This window comes from Parasteatoda tepidariorum, chromosome 11, assembly GCF_982258835.1.
Source record: "Parasteatoda tepidariorum strain Cologne lab strain chromosome 11, Ptep-v5.0, whole genome shotgun sequence".
NCBI classification, from domain to species: domain Eukaryota; kingdom Metazoa; phylum Arthropoda; class Arachnida; order Araneae; family Theridiidae; genus Parasteatoda; species Parasteatoda tepidariorum.
The window spans coordinates 42,764,372-42,778,051 of NC_141765.1; the positions used below are offsets into that span (position 1 = coordinate 42,764,372).

General features: G+C 26.0%; 1 protein-coding gene across 1 annotated transcript in view; it reads left to right on the top strand.

Annotated features, from left to right (window-relative positions):
* LOC107448567 (CD109 antigen) overlaps positions 1–13,680 on the top strand; it is a 131,375-nt gene that overhangs the window by 77,890 nt on the left and 39,805 nt on the right. The window contains exons 12-19 of the mRNA XM_016063821.3: positions 2,158–2,355; positions 3,505–3,654; positions 4,457–4,597; positions 9,273–9,321; positions 10,134–10,247; positions 11,550–11,673; positions 12,613–12,730; positions 12,852–12,965. Coding sequence (XP_015919307.1) covers positions 2,158–2,355; positions 3,505–3,654; positions 4,457–4,597; positions 9,273–9,321; positions 10,134–10,247; positions 11,550–11,673; positions 12,613–12,730; positions 12,852–12,965 — 1,008 coding nt within the window. The remainder of the gene's footprint in view (positions 1–2,157; positions 2,356–3,504; positions 3,655–4,456; positions 4,598–9,272; positions 9,322–10,133; positions 10,248–11,549; positions 11,674–12,612; positions 12,731–12,851; positions 12,966–13,680) is intronic.

A 13,680-nucleotide genomic window follows, 5' to 3' on the forward strand; every position in this document is an offset into this window, starting at 1 on the left:
CATATTTACTAAAAATTTTTTTTTTGTTTATTTTTATAATTTTCCCATGTGCAAATCCATTTCAGGTAAATCCATTGCCAAAATTATTTACTAAATAATTTCTTTGTTAATTTGTATAATTTTTCCATGTGCAAATCCATTTCGGGGAAATCCGTGGTTAGAATTATTTACTAAAAATTCCTTTACTAAATAATTTCCTTTGTTAATCTATACAGTTTTTCCATGTGCAAATCCATTTCGGGCAAATCCATGGGTAAAATTGTTTGCTAGAAATTTCTTTATTAATTTATACAATTTTTTCATGTGCAGATCCATTTCGGGCAAATCCGTGTTAAAATTATCTATTAATTTTTTTTTCTTTGATAATTTAAATAATTTTTCTATGTGCTAATCCATATCGTGCAAATCCGCGGCTAAAATTATTTGTAAAACAGGCAATTTATGTTTCTCTTTTCTATTTTATATGCTTACTTAAATAAACATCTATCTTCTAAAACTATTTATGATCAATTTCTGAAATTATTCAGTATAATATTACCTTGCGCACATCCATTTCGGGCCCATCCTTGGTAACTAACAAATCAAACTCAGAATAACAAATCACTTCAGCAGTGCAGTAAGAACGACACTTTAAAACCCTGTTGTTACACTCAATTTGCGCTTTTGTTTTCATCATTTGTTTCCATATTTTGTAGTCCCGCAGTGGACTGATCGTTAAAACACGGTTCCCAGCAGATCACCGAAGTCAAGCATCACTGGCTGCGGTCAGTGTGCGGGTGGGTGACCACTTGGATCAGTCTGCGTAGGCACCGAGGGTGTGCGGTATTGGTCCTCGTTAAACTGTGCTACCGTAAAGTGCTCGACTTCGCGAGCAGGTCGTCGGACTACCGAAGCGGGGGTGCCATCCTCTCCGCAGAGGATCAAAATTGTGATGGCATATCTTCGGATCATCCTCCGGGATGTTTCCCAGACAGTCGCCAATAGCTCATTGTGCAGCTCTAGTGCGACGTAAATTAACAACAACAACATATTTTGTAATCTGGCAATCTTTCTGCGAAAAAATTTTTAAATCATTCTTGAAAAATTTTCTGTCCATCTAAGTTGATCTGATTTTGCTACTCGCTTTATAGTCCCTTTTTAATGTTTTTTCTTTTATTTTATTTTCTGTTTTTACTTGCTATTTTTACTTATTTTTACTTTTTGTGATCTATTTTATTTGTTCTTATTTTTATAAAAAAATTTTTGAGTGCTCCTCACACAATTGTATTAATATAATTTGCTTTGACTTTATTGATACAATATCAGAATGCACTCTGTTTCGCGGATATAATCGTGTGGGTTGAAGAAAAGATTCTATCTTTTTTTCCCGCTTTTTTAAATAAAATTTCATCCTTTTTTTTTCTTTTTAAACTGTTGTTTGTTATTTTTTTACTTATTTTTTCCCAATTTATTATTTTTTTACTTATTTGTTATTTTTTTACTTATTTTTTCCCATATGTCTGTTATTTTTCTTTGTTTTATTCTTCATTTTGAACTTATATATATATATATATATATATATATATATATATATATATATATATATATATATATATATATATATATATATATATATATATATATATATATATATATATATGTATATATATATATATATATATATATATATATATATATATATATATATATATATATATATATATATATATATATATATATATATATATATATGTTCCTTTTGAAGCTATAAAACTTTCTGATTTCAAAATATAATCTTTTTTATTATTTGATGTGATGATCGTGATAGTTGATTACTGTAATTGATATTAAAATATTAAGAACGTTATTCAAAATTGTTTTGTTACAATGATATTGTGCAAAATAATAATTTAATAAATGATTTTAGTATAGTTTTAATAAATGTTTAACTAAATGTGACATAAATTTAGCTTTATTTTATGCAATATCAGTTATGACTATCTTCTCAACTGTAATAATATGTTGCAATAGTTTCCATAATAACCCTTTTTACATATATTTGACCTATATGTACAGATATTTATTTTGAATTTCTCGATTCTAATTTTGGTAATTTTAAATTTATTTTAAGAATTGAAATAAGAGAAAGTTATAGTCTTTTTTTAAATTCAAATTTAGGTTGTGGCCAAAGGAATCATCGTTCAAACTGGAACAGAGAAAGTTATGGGAATGTTGCACAGTATAACAACATTTTCCGTACCCGTATCTCCAGAGATGGCTCCAGTATTTCATGTAGTGGTTTACCATATTACTGCTGATGGAGAAGTTTTAACAGATAGCGTTATAATACCTATAGACGCTTTGAATAAACATGACGTAATAATTTTAATAGATAAAACAATTTAAAATTTTTAAAAATTCAAATGTTTTAGCATCAGTGAAGCAATAGTGGAAAATTATTGCAAAATAAATTATGTTGCATTTTGTGCAAAATGATTCATATATTTAAAATGAGAGAAAACTAATCAATCATTCAAACTTTGTATTTTGTAACGTAAAATTATATTCTTTAAAATGATTTTAAAAATTGTAGATATTACAATTCAAAATGTTTTCAGTGATTTCTAAATAAAATATTTAAAAGTAATATATAATAACTGAAAACTAATTTTTGCATGGAATTATTTTTAAATAAAGAAAAATTATAATTTTTTGCGAAAACTTTTTCAATTCACTTAAAAAGTTCTCAAACTGCCAAAATACTCTCAAAGTAAAATTAACATTAAGGGTCCAAACTTTTGACCTCTTTTCTGACCAAACTATAACCTTTTTTTTTTGAAAAATTCTGCTCTCTATAACTGCCATTAGTAAGCTTTAGAAAAATATGTTTGGGAGCAAATGATTAAAAAAAATGAAAATAAATTGTTTTTGTTAATTATTAAAAATATATACATTGTGTTTTGCCTAAGATGCATAAAAGGAGAAATATTTAACATAAATTTATTATTTCCTGGTTTTAGTATACATGCATCTTTTGTGTTTACATTTTTAGCTAGGAATAAGTTTATACCCGTTTTTAATTTTACTTCGCTTATTAAATGATAAATTAAGATCTTTTAAAGAGTGCTTACATACGCAATGCATTATTAAAAAATAAAAGATTTTTGTAATGCAATATATAATTTTATAGATGATAACTTTTTCAATTTTATTATTCCAAATATTGTGTTTTATTAACAAACATATAAAGACTTCTTCTGTGGTAGAAACATTTTTACAGAAAGTGTCAATTTTGTATCCAACATCAAAAAATTTCTTATTTGAACATAATTTCCAGTAATTACTTGAAAATTAAAAAAAATTTTTAAAAAGTTTTTTTTTTTGAGAGTAGCACTTATTTTATAATGAAAGATAAACACTTTTCCGTATACTGCACAAATTATGGTAATACTTTCTAATTAAAAATCATTAATATGATCAATTTTAATTTACATAAAATTTATTTAATTTTTTTTACGCTTTCAGTTTAAGCTGGTTGTCAATATGAAGCAAGAAAGATCTGGAAACTATATTGAGTTGATACCATTTTTAACGTCAGAATCCAACATTGGAATCTGGGGATTTGACAGCGATCACGTATCTACTCATGGACGCCAACAACTAACTGTGACCTCAGTGAGTAGAAAAGAAAATGCAAGAAAAATCCATATGAATTTATAATTTTTCTAATCTTTGCTGGTTCAAGCTATAAATGTTCAAGCTGTAAATGTTTAAATTTGCGATAATGAGTTTCTATGCAAATCGGAATCCTTGTGATGTCCCCTACCTTCCCTCAAAGTTTATCCCAATAATCCTGAGACACATTGTATATGCAGGTTACAAAATATATTAGAATTTAAAAAAATGCCTATGAAGTATTCATTACATATTTTTTAATGAGAATTATTTTGATAGTAAAGAGCGATCAAAAATTTTACTCATCCGATCATAGAATGTCTTCTGTTTTTCAAAATGATGTCTGAAAAGAAGTCATCATTTTCCTAAAAAAACATTCCATATTTAATGATTTATTAATTTTAAACTTGAATGAAAATAATAATAAAAGTAGTTTTGCAGTCAAATTTCATACATAAACGTGGTAAAATTAATCTTTAATAGAAAAAATAGGGTTTGGGAAAATTGGCTAGTATTATTCTTTGAGTTAAAGCAAAGAATAATGCTAGCCAATATTCTTTGCTTTAACTTAATAGATAGCACCATGCCTTGTAGTTTCATGAAATATATAAATTATTTTAATTTTGAACTCAATTTTTGAACATTAAGTTTAAATTGGCTAAATATTTTACATTAATTACATAAATATGTCATTGGAAAGGAATAAATAAGGTTTAATAATTTTTGTAACAGTTAATGTTTTTGATTGTGGCGACTTATGTAATATTATTTATACATTTATGATTTTTTTTTATTGTTTTAGATCAATGAAGCCATGTATGAATTTGAACCTGATCATTTGAAATTTCATCGTGCTTTTTGGCGTAATAGAGACGGTTCTCCTGAAAAAATATCATATTATACAACGCATAATAGTGCAAGAGATACTAAAAATTCTTTTGAGGTAAACTAGTTTTTTTTTAAAATTGCATTATAAGTTGCTCTATTAGTATTTATGATAAAATGTTCATATAATATTTAAGCAAGAAAAAAGGTAATAATAGCAATAAGATTCGAGATTGAAATAAAATGACTGCGATTTTTTTTACCTCTGTTGTACAGTGGGCTAAAAAAAAAAAGAAAAAAAAGATATAACCTTGAATAACTTTCGTTCTAATGATCAGATTTTCACGCACTAAGTATCAATCTTAATGATTCCTGGGGGTGACCTCAAATATACTACTTATTTAGTGCTAACTATTAATTTAGTTACGAAATTGGACACCGAATCGTATTTTCTCTGAATAAACATATATATATTTTTTTACATATTTGGATTTTTAATCTTCAAAATATAGGGGGTAACCGCAATCTGGGAAATATAGCCCCCATAGTTTGGTCAGGAGAGCGATCCAAAGTTCAAACCCATTAATGTTAAGTTCACTTTTTGCGTTTTTAGTCATACTTTTAAAATTAGTTAAGCAATTCAGAGAAAAAAATTGCCCCCACTCATGAAATTCATTTACAAAAAGATAATTTCATGCAAGATATAATTTTTAATAATAATTTATTATTTTTTATTATTTAGTTTAATTGAGGATAAAAAAATTTCTTTAAACTATTTTACCAATTATTTAATTAAATTTTAACACTTTTAAAAATATTATTTTTCACACTACCACGTATATTAATTTTTCCTTAATATACTAATAAACTTTTTAGTACTTTAATTTAGGTTTTCCCTTAAAGTAAAATTCCTTTTTTAATTATTGTAAAGTTTTTATTAAAAGAAAACTCAGAATTATAGCTTACTAGCTGAGAAAAATGTTTTATTAAGAAATTGAAAACATTCTGCTGCTTAAAATTATTCGATTCAAAACAGCTGACTACTTACTAAGCATACTACTTTTTCGAAAAATGAAGATAAATTATTGATTGCCTCTTTTTCATTTTTTTTCTTGTAACTTCATAGATTGTCTTAAATAGTGTTGATGTTTCATAAGTCACTACAAGGAGCATAAAGATACCGAACATAAAAAGCTATCGAAGACGTAGCCAAAATCTTTAAGCGTCTTAAAATATCTCAGTATTTTAAATATCGTTCAAACAACTTAATTGCTAAATTAAATTTTTAATTACCTGGGCGCGTGTCTTACAAAATTGCGTCAACTAATTATTTCATTATATTTTTTACTCCTTCTTTATGCTACTACGTAGATTTTTTCTTATCATATACTAATCTATTTGGTTTAATTTTTATTGGTACTTAAGGTTTTTATTTAAATTTGCACTCGTTGTAAGTAATTGCTAATTTTTTTTTCGATTCTCAGAACTGTAGCTAGTTAGAGAAAAGGGTGCACCTATTTACTATGATCAGTTTTGCACTGAGTAATTTTAACATAGAAAATGCTATAAAAATCTTGTCAGCTAAGATTAAACGAACAAATTATTTATTTACTTACTTAATAGTTTCTTATTTGTTTGCTTTGTGAAAAGTAAACACATATTAGTGCAACTAAAAAAACCACAATTGTTTGCTTTGTTTTTTAAATGAACAAATTCGAACCGCAATTTTATTTTGACGTTTAAATTTATATATTGCACAGTTAATTTTAAGAAAGCTGTTCTTTTAAAAAAAGATGTTAAAAAAATTTACTTTTGCTAAAATTATTTTTCAACTTTAGCATGATTCCCAGAATATTATTATAGCATAATTTGCTATTAGGAAAATGCATTACATATTTTGTTAAACAGCAAATGCCAAAAATTAAAATTTCTAAAAAGGTTCCGAAGCCGTGTCTATTTTAGAATCATCATCGGATTTGAAAAATGTAATAAAAGTACGCAATTTTCGAACATCTTTTGAAGAAGAAAAAAACCGCTAGAGAAGGTTGCATACTTCTTACAACTGTATAAAACTGTGAAAACCAATTTTTCCTATATTTCGTCGTAAGAGGATAAGAATGATATTGCTCCAAGGAACCTAAGCTCAATAATTTTGTTATTTCCCGAATTGAAATCTGTTTGGACGAAATATATTATTCCTTGAAGGCCAAAACGAGAAAATGTTTAACTATAATTATTTATCTAAGCTTATTCCATTAATTTAATGATAGCTGCATCAAGGTTAATGATATGCGATGGAAGCCTCGTATACTATAAACGCATTAAATCATAGAGCTTCACTAATTTATTTTCAGAGAATTATTTATTTATAGGAAATTATTTAATTATTTTAAGCAAATAAGGGTGTAAAAATGAATTCGATCTAAATACGCCTTAAAGTGCACTCTAAAATATACATAGAACCGATAAATAAAATCGGTAGTAATGGTAATCTTTGAATTCATAAACAAGAAATACATTTTCAAACAACTTTGAGCAAGACGGAAACGCTAACTTGTTTGAAATAGTTGTCCTTGTAACTACTTCATTTTGATTCCTGGTGCTAGGGGACATTCCATTTTCACATTCGATTTTTGATATTTCAATTGTATATGGAATTTTCTTATGCCCTTAAAAAGTGTTATTATGTCTAGCAGTAAAAAAAAAATTGTTCTACATTGATTTTTTAGAAAGTAATGACTAATTATTATTTTTTCAATCTACGAACCTATACCTTTATCTTACGTAAAACTTATATTTTAATATCACTTGAAGTAATTTAATATACTGTGTAACTAAATGAATGATTCCAAGAAACTGAATCGTAAAGTTAAAAACTTCATTGATTTAAAAAATAATAGATGATAATAAAAGTGGACATGTTTTGAGCGTCCTATAATTAACGTCATAAGTCATTCACGCCTGATGAAGTCTTGAGAATTGGCGCTTATATTTGAACTCTCGAAGCAGGTCGACTTTTATTTCCCTCTTCATTTTCCTTCCTGAAATTTTTTAGAAATTATACTGTTTTCCATTTGGGTCTTGATCATTATTTTGTTAAGGATTTTATGCTCCTAAAAGTAAACATATGCATTTTAATACTTTAGCAGGATTCATGTGGTCTTTAAAAACGTAAGAGAACCGTAGCATCAATATTGTATCTATGAAGTTATCTTTAACTTTAAAATTAAAATTTTGAGACCAAATATTTTGAGTTAATGAACTTGACCATTTTGTGCCACCATTTCAGTATCTTAAGGACCTTACGAACTCTGTTCGTATCAGATATATGCAAGAAACAATAGTAGCGATAATTAGTGATAAATGTAGCTTTTCGTAATTGAATAGCATGCAATACGACATTTTCTGATGAATTTGCGAAAACAAGTTTCAGAATGTATGTACATCAGGATGCTATTTGCAGATCATCTTTGTCCAAAGATGTAACCAAATGTAACTTAATGTAACCTATATATCTCGTAGAATGAAGCGATTTTGTAAACAATGAATCATACAATATGCAACACATTATTTCAATATGTTATTCTTAAACATAAAACATTTCAATGTTTTTAAAAGGCCACTTAGCATTTAGCAATTCCTTCATTTATAAAAAAAAGAACTATCGTAAATTATATAAAACCTTGTGAATGTGACTTAGAATTACTATAAAATCTACATTTTATTTTTCAGTCACTTTTTTTGTTTCTTTAAACTTTCTTGCCTAGAAGACTCCATCAAAGCTGTAAAAATAATTATCTCTAAAATTTTTTATATAGTTATAATAAGTCACGTAAGATTGATTATAGTATGAAATCTTCGTATAAATGAAGTATAAAAACAGCATAAAAAATCCAATTAATGCCAGATAAGAAGTTCATGTATTCAAATTCTAAAAGCTTAGAAAATTATAAATAATTTATTAATCAATTCAATTTTTCCTTTCAAGGGAGATTAAAAAGAAAAATTTTTTTTTCGTTTTCGTCAGAAATCAGCTGAAAAATTATCTATTGCCTAGAAACTTCAATTTTTGCATAGAAAATTATTTCGATTTTTTTTAATAGTCTGAACTTGGTTGCTTAGCAACGGAGTAAAATTAAGTATTTAAACATTTGAATTAAACTCGTAAATTAGTTTATGGGTTATCTTAAAATATTCATTTGGGGCGGTGATTTTCCTTGGTTGTTTATTACCAAATATATATAACTATGTGGCTTACTAGCCCCCTATTTTGAGAGTCAAGAGAATCAATATATATATATATATATATATATATATATATATATATATATATATATATATATATATATATATATATATATATATATATATATATATATATATATATATATATATATATATATATATATATATATATATATATATATATATATATATATATATATATATATATATATATATATATATATATATATATATATGTTTATTTAGAGAAAATGTGTTTTTGTGTTTAAGTTCGTAACTTGATTAATAATTAGAACTAATTAATTAGCATATTTGAAGTCACCCCAAGAAACCATTAAGATTTACACTTAGTACGTTAAAATCCGATCATCAGAGCGAAAGCTATTCCTGGTGATATGTTATAATTTTTTTTTGCCCACTGTGCATCCATTCATTCTTTGAATGTATGTTGTAAATTGCCTTTTACTCAGGAAATGTTTTATCAATATATATTGTCAGAATTATTGTTATTATGTAAATAGGTAATGAATTAATTTCTTTCTTTCCAGAACTCCAACTTGCTTGTTTTCACTAATTTAATCGTTAGTTATTTGCCATGTAAGTAACTTATTTATTACTTTTCAATTTAATTTATTAATTTTGAAATAAATATCATTTCCAAATAGTTTTAGGCCACTCTACATTATTTCAATATTTATTTTAATTAAATTATTTACAAGTGAATTGTTTTCTCCATTTACAATATTGTAAAAATTTGTGGACAGCGGTGAAGCTTAGCTCTTCAGTTGTCTAACGCGAAATATGTTTTAAAATCATTGTTTAAACATGTATTTTTATATTTTCTGTGCCATAGAACTTTTGACAAGGTTCTCAATTGGTAGTATTAAATTTAAAAGAACAACAATATATTAAATGGAAAATTTTAGATTTATTTATTTAATTTTTAGTATGGAAGTTCTGATTTTTAACACAAATTTATACAGTTTTTAAACAGATAGCCAATAAAGTAAAATTGGATTAAATACTACGATAATCTAGATTGATATGTTTCTACGTTTCTGAGAATGCATTATACATGAAAGTGGTAAATAATAAAATATTATGTTAATTATTTATTGCGTGTTATAGTATAATTACCTGCGAAAAATACATAAAACTTATAGTGTCAAAAATTCCTGTACTAAGGAAAATAATTCAACTTTTAACTGTTGAACCCTGTTCAAAATAAAAAATACTGAATATATGTTTCATGTTCGTAGCTCAAAAATAAAATATTCGTAAATTCTTGTTTATTTTGTACTTTAGTCAAATGTATAATTTGAAGGAGAAATAATTTTTGAGAACAAAAATACGAAAAATATCGTTTTATAAAAAGGGTTTCTAAGTGCACATGCATTATTTCATTTTAGATTTTTGCAATACATCTACAGATTTAAGTTCCTGCAAGTCGGGACAATGTTATCCAACCAACAAAAAATGCGATGGAATTAGAGATTGTGAAGATGGAACTGATGAAGGAAGCTGTAAGTTTCATTTCATATAGTTTTATATAGTCGATATGTAAAAAATAATTTCATAAATACAATATGCTGATAAAAATTAATAATCATTTGAAAAATTATGTACAAAATAATTTTAAGTAGAACTCTTATCGGAGAAACATCGTAATTTCTACCTGTAAAACATTTACATATTTCAAAACCCTTATTAAAAGTTTTTTTCTTTCCGAATATCGATATTTAAGTGAAAAATAATGAAAAACCAAGTTTCAAAATCCGATGATTCATTATTGAGACAAATCTATGTTTAAAAAATATTTGTCGCATGAATTATAGTTTCACTCAAAAAATGCTGATTTAAAATTCATTTGCTTAGATTGACTTTGATAAATATTATACGATTTTGAAACTGATTTTTGTTTCTTTCGTAACGTAAATATTAAATTGGAGGCAAATTAGGCAATTAAACAGCTATTACACTTTGCATTAATCCAATAAAGCTTTTTTTTCATTTATTTTACTAGACCCTGATTCTATTTTGCGGTTTTAAACCATGTTAGTTGTAAATGGTTGGAATATTATATATTTTTTTATTTCGGTATTTTAACCATACCATTTTTAAACGTTTTCAAACCGTAGAGGTTTAAAACCGTTAAAACTTTTTATAATAGGTAACAAAATGTTTACAAGCGTAAACTTCATGGTTAATTGGACAGACAGACTGCTGCAGGCTACTTTACAGTAATTTTAGAGTGAAAGTTCTAACAGTGCAGGGTGTTCCTGGATTATTGGAACAAATTTTAAGGATGGTATTTATGATGGAACTTTAAGTCAAGGGTAAATAGTATGACAGGTACAAGGAACAAAGAGACAGAAAACTAAATAATTTGAAGTATTTATTGGTCAAAGATATTGCACGTTCTGTGGTAGATGATATGCGAAAATGTTACGAAAATGGTTAAAGTTTCTACCATTGCTAGCGACTTTAGCAATGGTTTCTACCATTGCTAAAGCTTCTACTATGGCTACCATTGCTAGAGTCTGACCATAGATTAACGGACTCTCTCAAATACCTGGATTTTATTGGATATCCGTAGCAGCACAGACGATTCTTGCAATGAAAAAATAAATGGTTTAAACAGTGCATTTTATGTTTTCTTGCAATGCATTTTGAGTTCTCTTCTGGCAGATCTTATACAACAAATGAAAGAATGCCTTGTATAGATTTCCAACAAATAGTGTTTTTCTTATTAACACACTGTAAAATATTTTGTATATTTAATTAAATAAAATAATGATAAGTCTGTACATCTATAACTATTTCAGGTTTCCAAATGCAGCTGAATGAAGATAAGGATTTGTTTGAGTTTTATCTATATCGACGAAATAGACAAGGCGCATTTTATGATGCTACAGCAGGGAATTTTGCATGGAAGAACAAAATTATTGGGTAATTTTTTTATATAATTTACAATACGTAATATATGAAATTTATTTTGTTCTATCAATACAATAATTATTTCCATATAAAATGAATATCAGTATTATGTATATATATATATATATATATATATATATTCGCAGAAAATGTAAATGGAAAATACTGATGAATACAACTGCGTCATGAGAGGGGTGTTAGCATGGCGTGAGTGCCAGCAGAGAACTCAGTTGCAGAAACTGCTCCGGCACTGACGGCATATATATATATATATATATATATATATATATATATATATATATATATATATATATATATATATATATATATATATATATATATATATATATATATATATATATATATATATATATAGAGATATATATATATATATATATATATATATATATATATATATATATATATATATATATATATATATATATATATATATATATATATATATATATATATATATATATATAGATATATATATATATATATATATATTGAATAAATTTTTAGAATCTACCCATTTCAAGAAACGGTACGCAAATATGCAACCGTGCTACCGGCTAAATCTCTGTTCTGTTTATAACCTAAACAATATTTGAATAAGAGTAATGAGTTATATAATACTACATTGTTCGAAATTATGGAGAGTATTGAACCATACTGACATGCAAATTTGCTTCAATAGTAATATCGATTATTATTTACACTATACTAGGGTTCAATATAAATGGATGTTTAACGCATTATTAAGATTTCATCAAATTCATAGTGTAGTGTGGTACAAAGTACAGATATTATGCTTCTTCGTTAAGACGTCTTTTTGAGGGTGTAGCTATAGTGAAAAATATGTATCCTTCAGTAGCGTTTGTGATGATTTATTCAAAAATATTTATTTAATTTTATTTTTAACACATCTTTGTAATATAATTTTCTTAGAGAAGATCAAGAAGAATATATAGGAACGACGGCTCCAAAAGGTCCTTCCGCTTATGCTTTAAACGCTGTTGGAATGAACAAAATGTATGGACTTCACATTTTACCCGAATCAATAATTGTAAGCTCTTTACATTTATTTAAATTAAAGTTGATTATAATACCTCATGTGGGAGTATACTTAATTAAAGTAAAGTACGGTAGAACGTCATTAGTACTAAGTTTGGAATCTTTGTTTTTAGTTTGATTCAACGAAACCATTCTTCATTATTGCTGAAGGGCCGGAAGAGGCAGTAATTGGTGAGCAAATTGGCATCAGGGTATCCGTTATGAATTATCAATTTATCGAAATAAAGGTAATAATTTCTTTTTTGTTCTGTACTCATTATCTGCGAAAAATGTTAAGGATATCATTATTTTATTGTAGAATTTATTTCCTAAGAAAATGAGGAATTTACTCCACCCACTTTTTTTTTATCTCAAAATAGTTGAAGAATGCTAATTCATGAAAAATTATATAAATCATAATAATATATCATTTATATATATATGATTTTATATATTAAAAATATTTAATAAGAACTAAAAGATGAATAGAGCAAGGAAGTTTCAAGTTTCGACACAAGTTGGCTAAAATGAGTAAAGTTCAATTCAAGTAAAGTTAATTAAACAATTTTAACGATTAGATTTTATTGTGTAGATTTTTATTGATATTTTTCAACATTTTAATTTACTGTGTGAGCATAGGGGATAATAAATTTAATTTTTTTAACGAAATTTGCGGCTTTTGAAATAATTAGTGTTTTAAGGATCCTATTGCCCTATAAAAGGTATGAAGTTTCTTTGTAGTAAGATTAAAATTATTCTTTTTTAAATGTTTTCCGCAAAAATGAGTAGGAAAAAAACATTTTAATGAAAAACAGTTTTATAATTTCCTTATTTATCATATTGAGAACTAAATAAATTCTTTGTGCACCATAAAGTGCACAACAGAAGTAAGTCAAGTAAGTTAGTAATAAAGTGAGAATAAATTAGGTTTTAACAAGTACAAATTAACTGTGAAGCGAGAAT